The 12,264-nt window shown below is 46.3% G+C and overlaps 1 protein-coding gene and 1 long non-coding RNA gene across 3 annotated transcripts; one reads left to right on the top strand and one right to left on the bottom strand.

The window, feature by feature from the left end:
- Nucleotides 1-244: 244 nt before the first annotated feature.
- LOC143821594 (uncharacterized) lies at nt 245-11,206 on the bottom strand. Of its 2 annotated transcripts, XR_013225848.1 has the most exons (4): nt 11,177-11,206; nt 7,390-7,502; nt 5,814-6,205; nt 245-641 (listed from the first exon to the last, which is right to left on the bottom strand). It is a non-coding gene; the product is annotated as an uncharacterized LOC143821594 (long non-coding RNA). The 2 variants fall into 2 exon arrangements; XR_013225847.1 differs by lacking the exon at nt 11,177-11,206 and having other exon boundaries at nt 7,390-7,751.
- Nucleotides 4,222-9,586, top strand: LOC143821593 (BPTI/Kunitz domain-containing protein-like). The gene is made up of 3 exons (XM_077305735.1): nt 4,222-4,292; nt 7,765-8,179; nt 9,400-9,586. The coding sequence occupies exons 1-3, from the start codon at nt 4,268-4,270 to the stop codon at nt 9,401-9,403; spliced, it is 444 nt and encodes a 147-aa protein (XP_077161850.1). The 5' UTR covers nt 4,222-4,267; the 3' UTR covers nt 9,404-9,586.
- Nucleotides 11,207-12,264: the final 1,058 nt, after the last annotated feature.

Here is a 12,264-nt window from a genome sequence, read left to right as displayed (position 1 = left end):
TCAGAGGTCATGACTTGATTACTGATCATTGATAAAATTTTCCACTGCTTGGAACATTTCTTGCTTGCAATGAAAAGCTGCCCCGTTCCTTCTCATGGAGGTGTGTCCTGAACAGTACCAGTAAGAATGGAAGTCTGAACTCTCGCGTTTGACAGCTTTTGGGTTTCATGTAAAAGTATTAGAGTGCAGCAAGGCAAAGCACAAAGGCATGTTCCCGTATGTAATGTAATGTAATGTAATGTAATGTAATGTAATGTAATGTAATGTAATGTATAATATAATATAATATCATGTAATATAATATCATGTAATATAAGAATAATAAATAAATATTTAAAGACTAGGATCTGAGTCCAGTAACACCTTAGAGATAGAGATCCCAGCTCTGGGTTGGGATACCTGAAGATTTTGAGGATGGAGACTGAGGAGGGGAGGGTTTGAGGAGAGTACGGACTTCAGTAGAATGTAATCCCACTGTCCAAAGCAGCATTGACGTCCAGTGTTCCTGTTTGCCTTGGCGAAGCTCTGTTGGTCGTATTCCTGGTTCATGACTTCAGCTTATCTCTTGACTTCATTCCCAGTTCCTGAATTTGGCTTGGCTCTTGACTCCATTCCATTTGGCTTTGTATATGCACAGGAAACTAGTGATACAGAAAGGGAGAACATAAGTATTGGGCTCTTTCCCAGGATCAGAGGAGTACAAAGCATGGACATGATACTCGTCATGAGGCAAAGACCATTTTATGCCTCCCCAGAACATCCAACCCATAGGAGCAAGAACCAATATTCACTCACACATCTCAAGCCCACAGTTCACAGTTTGGTGTGATGAATCGGCTTGTCAGGAGAAGCAGTCAAAAAGACTTCTTGACAGACTATTCCAGCACTCAAAGTATGAGGGGCTGAGTTGAAACGCCCAAATACTTCAAAACAAGAAGAAGGCCTTAACCAGCAGGCTAAAATTATGGAAATTGGACCCGGGGGGGGGGGGGGGGGCCAAAGCAGACATAAAACGACATCAGTATAAGTCTATAATGTAAAGTCCAACAAGGAAGACAAGGAGAACCATGTGATCATGACTGATTATGGTGGTTTAATGTGAATTTCCCAGTGCTGGGCTTTATATGATACTCCACAGGGAAATGGAAACGGGCTTTAGGCAGGCAAAATAAATGGTCCATAGGTAAAGACCCCCTGGAGCTGCTCTGCCCAGAACATCTTGGGAACTATCCTGTTCTTGAACAAACCATTTCCTGGTTCTCCTACAGAGGTCTTAGAGCCCAAAAGCAATAGATCAGGACACAGGAAGAAAGAACTATATGAGCCAAATCATCACTTTCGTTATGCATTTGCCTGTTCCCCTTGCCGTCTTCATTAATAGTGCGGTTGTCGACGTTTCAGTCCCAATGGTCTGTGGGATAACAGCAAGCATGACGAAGCACTAACCAAATCAGCGAACTGAAGCAAATTAAACTTTTTCCAAACATTTCCCTGTGGAGCATTATATAAACCTCGGCACTGGGAAACCGCATCAAGCAGCCACCATGAGCCACCCTCACATCTTCCTCCTTGTTCTCCTTGTTGGACTTCTTGCACCCAGGTGTGAACTGCAACTCACTGACTTGGAGAGGGGTAAGAATTATACTGTAGCCCTCATGGATGCATGCACACTTTTTACTATATTGCTATAGTGTCCTTATGCTACAGCGACATAGCTACTACGAATGTGGTTAGCAGCCAATAAAAAAACTCCAGCCGTTGAGGGGGAGTCGTGGTGGGTGTAGAGTATACCACAAAGTATACTCCCATGGGGACCCTTGGGAATGTGTCTGCATTCCCAGCAGCAGTGAAAGCCCAACAGGGGTTTCCCTTGTGTGGAAAGACACTCGAGTTGGCTGACCTTAGGACTATGGAATCCCGAGAGGGTTGTTCCATCCTTGTGTCCTCACAAGTAACCACCTCAAGATCTGGATTTATGACAATGACACCATCCATGCTTCTAATTTATGCGTTATGGAAGTTGAGACCATATACATGATTTTTTTGTTTGCCCTGATTCCTTCCTAGACCTTTGTTGGTCTTAAAGGTGCTACTGGACTCTGATTCTAGATGTACCAGAACACTGGGGGGCTTTCCACATTCGTCCAAAATAGCACAATGGTTACTAATTGAAATCGCTACAGTTTTGCCATTATGCACAACGTCGTTGACAATCTGCCACACACCTGAAACCGATCCGCAAAAAGCGCTTCGTTGTTGTGCTTTCAGGGAAATCCCAAAAAGTGGATTCACCCTCTGGAAAGTACTACACTCCTGCAACCAATCTGCAACACTAGCGGGAAAGTTCTGTGCGTTACCATTGTTGCGGTTTCTACAAAGTCCCTCCCCTTGGCTCTCTCCTCTGATCTTCCGGCGAAACGATCGCCATGTTTTTTTTCTCCGAGCGAGCGGAGATCAACGCACCGGCTAGCCTTCGTTTAGCCAGCGAGGCTTCCCCGGCTGCAGTCCCTCTGTTTAAAGTCACCAAGCACAAGCAACACAGAAGCCCGTTTGCTGGTTTATTTTCCCTTTATTTTTCACACTGTTTTCGGCTGAAAATTGCGCCCGTGAGGGGGGGGGTTTCACTCGGGGGGAGCGTGGCAACGATGAAACGGCAGCTCAAACACCACCTGCTAGCTGGATGAGTCTATCCGTAGCAACAAATCAACGCAGATTCGTTGCAACGTGTGTGTGTGTGTTTTTTTAACTTCCTTAAAGGGAAAGGGGCTGTTTTGGAGCATGCTAACGGCCACCCATTGGCTGCTTGACAGCCAGGGGCGGGATGAGCTCAGCAATAGCGCTTCCTGGCTTGCGATTTTTGCCGAGACCGGAAGCCTGTGGGAAACGATAGAAAAGCAACTGGATTCCACTACAAAGGCAGGTGTGCATAACGACGAATTCCACTATTTTAAATGGTGATTTTTCGTTCTGTAAACAATTTGCAACATGGATCCCGGTGCGGAATGGCTTTGGAATTACCAAAATGACACCATCCAATGCTTCTAATTTCCGTGTTCCAGGACAGTGGTCCCCAACCTTTATTAGGCTGGGGACCGGCAGGGCATTGGGCCGCGCCCGCAGGGACCGCGCGGGCCACGCCCACGAGCCGCGCCCGGCCGCGCCCGCGGATCGGGCCGCGCCCGGCCGCGCCCGCGGGCCGCACCCGCGAATCGGGCCGCACCTGCGAGCCGCACCCGCGGATCGGGCCGCGCCCGCGAGCCGCGCCCGGCCGCGCCCGGCCGCGCCCGCGGGCCGCACCCGTGGATCGGGCCGCACCTGCGGGCCGCGCGGGCGCGGCCCGGCCCTGATTCCCTCTCCCCGCCCTCCCCGCAGTAAGTAGCTTCCCGGGCCGCAAGCTTGCGGCCTGGGAAATTTTTTACTGCGGGGGGGGGGGCGGGGAGAGGGAGCCGCGGCCCGGCGCCATGGCCTTTGCGGCCCGGCGCCGGGCCGCGGCCCGCAGGTTGGGGACCACTGTTCCAGGAGATATGATTATATCTAAGATCTTTGTCATTTTCCCTCACCCCTGTCTAGCTCTTATCCCAAGCCACTGCATCAATCCTCCAGTACTGAAAGACTGCAGATTAGGGCCTCTGAAGCGTTACTACTATGATATTAAAACAAGGAAGTGTCAGATGTATGACTACACAAGTTGTGATGAAAGCCTGAACATGTTTAGGGATCTCAAGACCTGCCTTCGTTCTTGTCATTCCTATGTCGAACTGGCTCGGCAGTACGAACAGGCAACGACTCTACCTGACTTCTGCACTTTACCGAAAAAAACAATCCGTTGCAGAGGATCGTTTCTGCACTACTACTATAATACAGGAACGAAAAAATGTGAGCCGTTCACTTCTGGGGTCTGCGGAATGAATGCCAACAACTTTCCGAATCTACAGGAGTGCATCAAGCAGTGCCAGCGCTTTGGTGGGGCCAAGGCAATTATTTGGTAAGGACAAAGGATCATTAATGTCTCTTGCAGATGAAGAGGACTCTTTCCACCCACCCTTTTTGGCTTGATATTCCTTATGAAGTTCTGCTGCAGCTCCAATGATGCAATAGCCGTGTCCTTACATAAGAGAAAGGGGGTTGCTGGTTTGCAGAATGGGGTGTGGTTACTTTGGGGCAGGTTAAGAAAGCTGCCCTCCAGTGTGCTGCTTTAAAAAAAAAAAAAGTCAGAGGAGATGCAGCCTCTGGCGGTGGAGCAGGGAAAGTGAGGACACTGCAATTAATGAAAGAGGAATGTTCCCAGAATTGTAAGTTGTTGATCAGGGGTGACTGTTTTGCTGATTTTCCCTGCTTTCTCTCATTCTCTGCAAGAGCTGTAGGTGGATGGTTTTGCCATTTTCTTGAGCCAAAAAAACCCCAGAGGTCCCTTATCTGCTCCTTATGGGAAGGGCCCACGTAGAACAAGTTACCATAATCTAGCCTAGACATGACCATTGCATGGATCACTGTGGCAAGGTGTCCCAGGGCCAAAGAGAGTAGCTTGGCTGGTGGAGTTGGAATAATGCCAGGTGAGCTACTTTAGTGATTTGAGTTTCCATAAAATCAGAGTCCGGTAGCACCTTTAAGACCAACAAAGATTTATTCAAGGCGTGAGCTTTCAAGTGCAAGCACTCTTCCTCGGACTATGAACTTCCATCAGGATACTTAAGGAAGCATCACTGATCACACCCAAGTTCCTCGCCAATTGTGCAGTTTTAAGATGCACACCCATATTGTTTTCAAGACAAATTATTTTTAAGATGTGGTGACTGGTAAGATCGATAATGGAGATAGGTATTCTTATCTGTTTGTTTATGAAAAGATTTAGCATTAATCGAGTGATATCGATCTATATACACATACAGAGCTAACAATGGTACTTGTTGAAAATGAACGTTGGAGCTGAATCTCAAATTAGGATCTTGTGTATTTAACGATTCTGAAAAGGAGTCTTATCCTGTGAATAAAAAATAAAAAATAAATCATCTATGTATCTTTTATATATATTGAAGAAAGGATTGCTAATGGCAATCAAGACTGTTCTGGTTCAGAAATAAATAATGTTAATATTTGTGACCGAAGGATTGCATGGAGAAACCATGGAAATGCCTTTGACCTGTAGATAAAAAGAATCCAGGAGATCACAGGGGTGGAGCCTGATGAGGGTGGGGTTTGAGTAGGGGAGAAATTCACCTTCTAAAGCGGTCATTTCCTCCAGGTGACCTGATACCTATTGCCTGGAGATTAGTTTTAATAGTTGTATTGTTGGGTACATTGAGGGAATGTATTGTTGGGTACATTGAGGAGTATGCATTTCATCACCTTCCAAATGGGATTCCTTGGGATAAAATCAGAAAAAGGTTGTCCCAAGAAACGAGCTCCAAATTAAGACAGCCTTAATTTGCCTGTGCACAGGCAAATAGTGATACAGAAAGGGAGAACATAAGTATTGGGCTCATTCCCAGGATAAATGTACAATGATGATACTAGAACAATTTAAGCCTCACCACACCGTCCAACCCATGCAAACAAAAACTGGTATCCACGCACACATCTCAAACCACACAGTTCAGAGTTTGGAAGGAGCTCCTGATAATTCCTCTTGAGGGGAGAAGAACCAGCCAAAAAGAATACTTCAGCCTGTAGAAGAGTCTGAGTAGAAGTCCCAAACACTTCAAAACAAGAAGATGATCTTGAACAGCAAGCTACAATTATGGAAACTGGATTGGGGTAGGGGTGATAAGCTGACATAAAATGACATCTGCATAAGTTCATGATGAACCACTTACCTCCAGAGCAGTTTGGACCAGATTGCAAGAAGTCCAACAAGGAAGACAAGAACCACGTGATCATGCCTGATTATGGTGATTTGATGTGCTGGGCCTTATATAATACTCCACAGGGAAATGGAGAGGGGCTTTAGGCAGCCAAAACTAACTGTCCATAGGCTGAGACACATGGGAGCTGCTCTGCCCAGAACATCTTGGGAACAATCCTGTTCTTGAACGAGTCATTTCCCGGTTCCCCTACAGACATCTTGGAGCCCAAAAGCAATTGATCAGGAAGCAGGAAGAAAGAGTCCAAACTATATGAGCCAAATCAGCCATTTTGTTATGCACTTGCCCATTCTCCTTGTCTTCTTCGTTAGTAGTGCTATTGTTGACGTGTCATTCCCAATGGCCTGTAGGATAACAGCAAACAGGATGAAGAACTAGCCAAATCAGTGAACTGAAGCAAATTAAACATTTGTAAGCATTTCCCTGTGGAGCATTATATAAACCTCGACACTGGGAAATCCCACCAAGCAGCCACCATGAGCCACCCTCACATCTTCCTCCTTGTCCTCCTTGTTGGACTTCTTGCACCCAGGTGTGAACTGCAACTCACTGACTTGGAGAGGGGTAAGAATTATACTGTAGCCCTCATGGATGCATGTGCCCTTAGGCTGCCTTTCTAAGCCACCCACTTCTATTTGGGAGATTCTGATTCCCAAAGCTTGAGTGCTGGTTCAGGAGTTTTATCTTCATGGCTAGCCATTCTCCTAACAAGTGGAGCGTTCAAGGGCCTCGTGTCGGACAGGTTTCTCAGTTGGCTGCGGAAGTCTTTAGAAATGCCTGCTGCAGCCACAATATGCAGCCATTGTGGCTGCTGTTCCTGTTCTTTACAGGTCCCTTTGACCACCTCCTCAGTCACCTGAGATAGAAAGCAGGACTTTGGTGTAACCTAGAGACAATAGGAACAATTAAAATTGGGTATAGGAGTCTGTGGAAGAACAAGAACTGGAGAATATATATATTCCCCTATCCGGCAGCAGAGCCAGGTTCATGTCATGGTTAAGATCAGTGGACTCTAATCCAGAGAACTCGGTTTGATTCCCTACTCCTCCTTCACACAAATCAATCTGCTGACCTTGGGCCATTCCCAGTTCTCTGAGAACTCTCTCCGCCTTACCTCCCGCAAAAGATGCCTGTTGCAAGGCGAGCAAGGGGATGTGATTGCAGGTGGCTTGGAGAAAAGTAGAGAAAAGTAGACAAAAGCAAAATATAAAACAATTTATCTTCTTCTTCATTTCACCTCCCATCTGTGCCCTGTCCACTAACAGCACGGTTCTTTCTACCAACTTTTTAAAAGGAGCCGGTATATTGCTATAGCATCCTTATGCTACAGTGACACAGCTACTCCGACTGTTGGTAGAAGCCACTAAAAACACTCCAGCTGTCGAGTCATGGTGGGTGTGAGAGTATACAACAAAGCATACTCCCACGGGGAACCTGTGTTACCATTGGGAATGTGTCTGCATTCCCGGCAGCAGTGAGGTCACAACAGGGATTTTCCTTGTGTGGAAAGACACTTGAGTGGACTGACCTTAGGAATAAGGAATCCTGAGAGGATTGTTCCATCCTTGTATCCTCACAAGTTACCACCTCAAGATCTGGAATTATGACAATGACACCGTCCATGCTTCTAATGTACATGTTCTGGAAGTTGAGATAATAGATCAGGGGCAGTCAAAGCGTTCGCTGGCAGGGGGCTCCTGGGAATTGTAGTCCATGGACATCTGGAGGGCCGCAGTTTGACTACCCCTGTAACAGATGATCTTCGTCTTTGCTCTGATTTCTACCTAGATATACTGGAACACTGGAATTACCAAAATGACACCGTCCAATGCTTCTCATTTCTGTGTTCCAGGCGATATGATTATATCTAAGACCTTTGTCATTTTTCTTCACCCCTCCCTAGCTCTTCTCCCAACTCACTGCTTTGGGATTCCAAAAATGAAAGACTGCAGATCAGACCCAACAAGCCGTTACTACTATGATACTGAAACAAAGAAGTGTCAGCCGTATGTTTACACAGGTTGTGATGATGGCACAAACGTATTTCGGCTTCTCGAGACCTGCCTTCGTTCTTGTCATTCCTATGTAGAACTGGCTCAGAAGTACGAACAGGCAACGACTCTACCTGACTTCTGCACTTTGCCAAAAAAAACAGGCCGTTGCAAAGCATCGTTCCCGCGCTACTATTACAATACAGGAACGCAAAAATGTGAGGCATTCGTTTATGGCGGCTGTGAAAAGAATGCAAACAACTTTCTGATTCTACAGGATTGCGTCGATCAGTGCCAGCGCTTTGGTGGGGGAGATGCACAGCTTCGGTAAGGATAAAGGACCATGAATGTCTCTGGCAGATGAAGAGGACCCCTCTCCCCCCCTATTGATTTCTTTATGGCTTAATATTGTTTACGTAGTTCTGCTGCAGCACCAATGATGCACTAGCCTGTCTTTATATAAGAGAAGGGGGCAAGGTTAATTTGGGCTGGGCTGGGCTGGGCTGGGCTAGAAAGCCATTCTTCAGTTTCCTACTTAGGAAGAAAAAGTCATAGGAGAGACAGCCTCCAGTGGAGCTAGGAAAGCGAGGAGCCTGCAAATAACCAAAGGGAATTTTCCCAGAATTGAAAGATTTTGATCAGGGGTGATGGTTTTGCTAGTTTTTTTCTGCAAGAGGTGTTGGTGTATTATTTTGTCATTTTCTTGAGTTGAAGGGACCCCATCAGCCCCTTAATTTGCATATGTGGGGGGAGCTATATGTGAACCCTGCTGGTGGGGCAAATGATGTCCTGGAGCCATTTCAACTTGGGTAAACAATGATAGGGCAGGATGAGACACAGGACGAGGTGTTTCCCTTGTGGACAAGTGGAGAATCTTTTCAGAACTGCTTCTAAGTGAAGAAGAAGAAGAAGAGTTGGTTCTTATATGCCGCTTTTCCCTACCCAAAGGAGGCTCAAAGCAGCTTACCGTCGCCTTCCCATTCCTCTCCCCACAACAGACACCCTATGAGGTGGGTCAGGCTGAGAGAGCCATGATATTACTGCTCGGTTAGAACAGTTTTATCAGTGCCGTGGCGAGCCCAAGGTCACCCAGCTGGTTGCATGTGGAGGAGTGCAGAATCGAACCTGGCATGCCAGATTAGATGTCCACACTCCTAATCACCACACCAAACTGGCTCTCCAGTTTGTGTGCAGCTCTCTCAGAGCTCTCTCAGCTCTACCTACCTCACAGGGTGTCTGTTGTGGGGTGTTTGCAACCTTCTTTGAGGCTCCTTTGGGCAATGAACAGCAGGGGTATAACAAAACAGCTCTTCTAATTCTGAGAGATCTCCCAGCTCCACCTGGAGGTTGGCAACCTATCACTGCTCCCTGGCAGTGATAGAAGTTTGTCCCATTAGGAAATCCGTAATCTCTTTCTGGGCAATAGAATAAAGCCTCGGGGTAACAATCCATGCTTGTGTTGTCTCTTTGTCAGCACCCAGCTGCACAACACTCATCTGAGAATTGCTCCCCCCCCCCATGTGATTGATTCTCTTTTCTTTCTGCAGATAAACCTTGTTGCTGTGCAGTCTGTCTTTGCCATCCTGGGCAAGTTATATTGTCAGACCCCTTCCTATGTCTTTGGATTCAACAGGGAAAAGGCACCAGGGAACCTCTGCTAACTCTCATTCCAATTGTTGTAGCGGCCTCCGCTGAAATCTCTCACTCGCGTTTCAATAAACTCTTCTCTCTTTCTGCCTGCTGGGATCTCTGATTCTTGAACAACGTGATGCTCCTACGATTTCTAGAGTTCATACAACCCTGAAGTCCGAGGGAGGTGGCTGAGGAGTGGTAGCCTCTTCAAGCAGGACAGGGCCTCAGCTAAAATGTCTAGTGCTCAGAAAAAGTGATTGGAGTGCTGACACCTAATCTGGTGAGCCGGGTTTGATTCCCAGCTCCTCCTCCACATGCAGCCAGCTGGGTGACCTTGGGCTTGCCACAGCACTGATAAAGCTGTTCTGACTGAATGGTAATCTCAGGACTCTCTCAGCCTCACCCACCTCACAGGGTGTCTGTTGTGGGGAGAGGAAAGGGAAGGCAACTGTAAGCCGCTTTGAGACTCCTTTGGATAGAGAAAAGCAGCATATAAGAACCAACTCTTCTTTTTCATAAACATTACAACAATTAGAAACAGGTGGATATTAGGTACAATTACTGAAGTTGGCTAAACCAGCCACTAGATGGTGGTATAACATCAAGAGCAATTAAGCACAAATCTTGAAACATTTACCAATGCAAACCCCACATCTCACCAGCTAACACCAAAAATAAGGAATGACATCTCTCTCCAGTACAGGATGTAAATAGTATGTGACTTTTAATGTAAGATTGGTGTTCAGGCCTTTTGATTCAAAAGTCTGGACTCTGGTTATTGTAGATGCCTCTTTTCCCCATAGAGCCACTGAAATGTCAATATGACAACAGGGTGTGAACTTTATCACATCAAGAACAAAGAAACAGATATCTTATTCAATATGACTCCTTCAAATGCAGTGTGGGGCTAATGGTGCCTCTAAAACAGGCTTTTTCAACAAGGGTTTTGTGAAACCCTGGGGTTTCCAGACAGCCCTGAAAGGGTTTCTCAAAAGGGGGGGGGAGTTAATTAATCTTTAACATATTTTTAAAAATCAGGTGATATAAACATATATGGTCACATCAACCCACCCTTCCCAACCAAAATGGCCAGTGATGGGCCTGGAGGGGGTGGGAAGGGGAGGGGCCCCAGGTGGGCGTGTCCACAGCTCTGCTTCCCAACCATATTCTGCACAATCACGCCACTTCTGGGGGGTTTCAAACACTGAAGAATGTTTCAGAGGTTTCTCAATCAGAAAAACGTTGAGAAAGGCTTCAAGAAACTCCAGAAGTGGCACAATCATGAAGAATAATGGTTGGGAAGCATAGCTGTATACACACCTACCCGGGTCCCTTTTCCTCCTCACCCCATCCAGGCTCGTCATTGGTCATTTTGGGAGGGTGGTTGGAGGATAGACGTGACCATATATTGTCATATTACCCAACAAATGTAAACAAATTATATATATTATTTATTAATTATTTTATTTATTAGTCTTATTACCCGCCACTCCCGAACTGGCTTCTGACGGGTTACAACTTGTCTGTATAAAAAACCAATAAACCCCACTGAAACTCAATAAAACAATTTGGACATAACAATAAAATCAGATTCCTAAAAAACATGGCGCTCTTCAACCTCCTTCCCCTCTCCTAAAACATCTATATAGAGGAGTAGGGAGAAGGAGCATAGAGGATGATGCTATCGCTTACCCGAGAATCATAGAATCACAGAATCATAGAGTTGGAAGGGGCCACACAAGCCATCTAGTCCAACCCCCTGCTCAAGGCAGGATCATAGAATCACAGAATCATAGAGTTGGAAGGGGCCATACAGGCCATCTAGTCAAACCCCCTGCTCAAGGCAGGATCATAGAATCATAGAATCATAGAGTTGGAAGGGGCCATACAGGCCATCTAGTCCAACCCCCTGCTCAACGCAGGATCAGCCCAAAGCATCCTACAGCATCCAAGAAAAGTGTGTATCCAACCTTTGCTTGAAGACTGCCAGTGAGCTGGGTTTGATTCCCAGCTCCTCCTCCACATGCAGCCAGCTGGGTGGCCTTGGGCTCCTAGCTCTTGACTCTCTTAGCACCAGGGTGCCCAACAGTTCTTCTTCCTATATACATAGGAGTGTAGGACTTAATTCATAATATTTCATTTATTTTCATTATGGGTCCTTGCAGATTATAATACTCTTAAGAGGGTAACCCTGGTCATTTAGGTGGGTGGCCAAATTATGTACAGCATGGATGCAATCAGTTTCTTTAGTGGAGTTATGTGTTTGTTTATGTATGTTCAATTTATATACTAGCCCTCACTATGACCTCTCAGCCTTGAACAGCAGGCTACAATCATGGAAACTGGAGTGGGGGTGGGTGGGATAAACAGACATAAAACAACATCGGTATAAGTCCATGGTGAAACACTTACCTCCAGAGACTCCCAGCAGATCGGGACTGCAAGAAGTCCAACAAGGAAGACAAAGAGAACCATGTGATCATGGCTCTTGATGGTGGTTTGATGTGGATTTCCCAATGCTGGGCTTTATATAATACTCCACAGGGAATGAAGAGGGGCTTTGGGCAGCCAAAACTAACTGTCCATAGGCCGAGACACCTGGGAGCTGCTCTGCCCAGGACATCTTGGGAACCATCCTGTTCTTGAACGAGTCATTTCCCGTTTTCCCTACAGACATCTTGGAGCCCAAAAGCAATTGATCAGGAAGCAGGAAGAAAGAGTCCAAACTATATGAGCCAAATCAGCCATTTTGTTATGCACTTGCCTGTTCCCCTTGCCTT

Source organism: Paroedura picta, chromosome 12 (genome assembly GCF_049243985.1).
Source record: "Paroedura picta isolate Pp20150507F chromosome 12, Ppicta_v3.0, whole genome shotgun sequence".
Lineage (NCBI taxonomy): Eukaryota > Metazoa > Chordata > Lepidosauria > Squamata > Gekkonidae > Paroedura > Paroedura picta.
This window is presented reverse-complemented; position numbering and strand designations above follow the sequence as displayed.

What these genes read in the sequence shown, in the direction of transcription:
- LOC143821593 (XM_077305735.1), top strand. Translation starts at nt 4,268, where the DNA reads ATGAAAGAGGAATGTTCCCAGAATT. An exon ending in AGAGGAATGTTCCCAGAATT is followed by an intron (nt 4,293 to 7,764) that starts GTAAGTTGTTGA and finishes ACCCCTCCCTAG; the next exon opens with CTCTTCTCCCAACTCACTGC.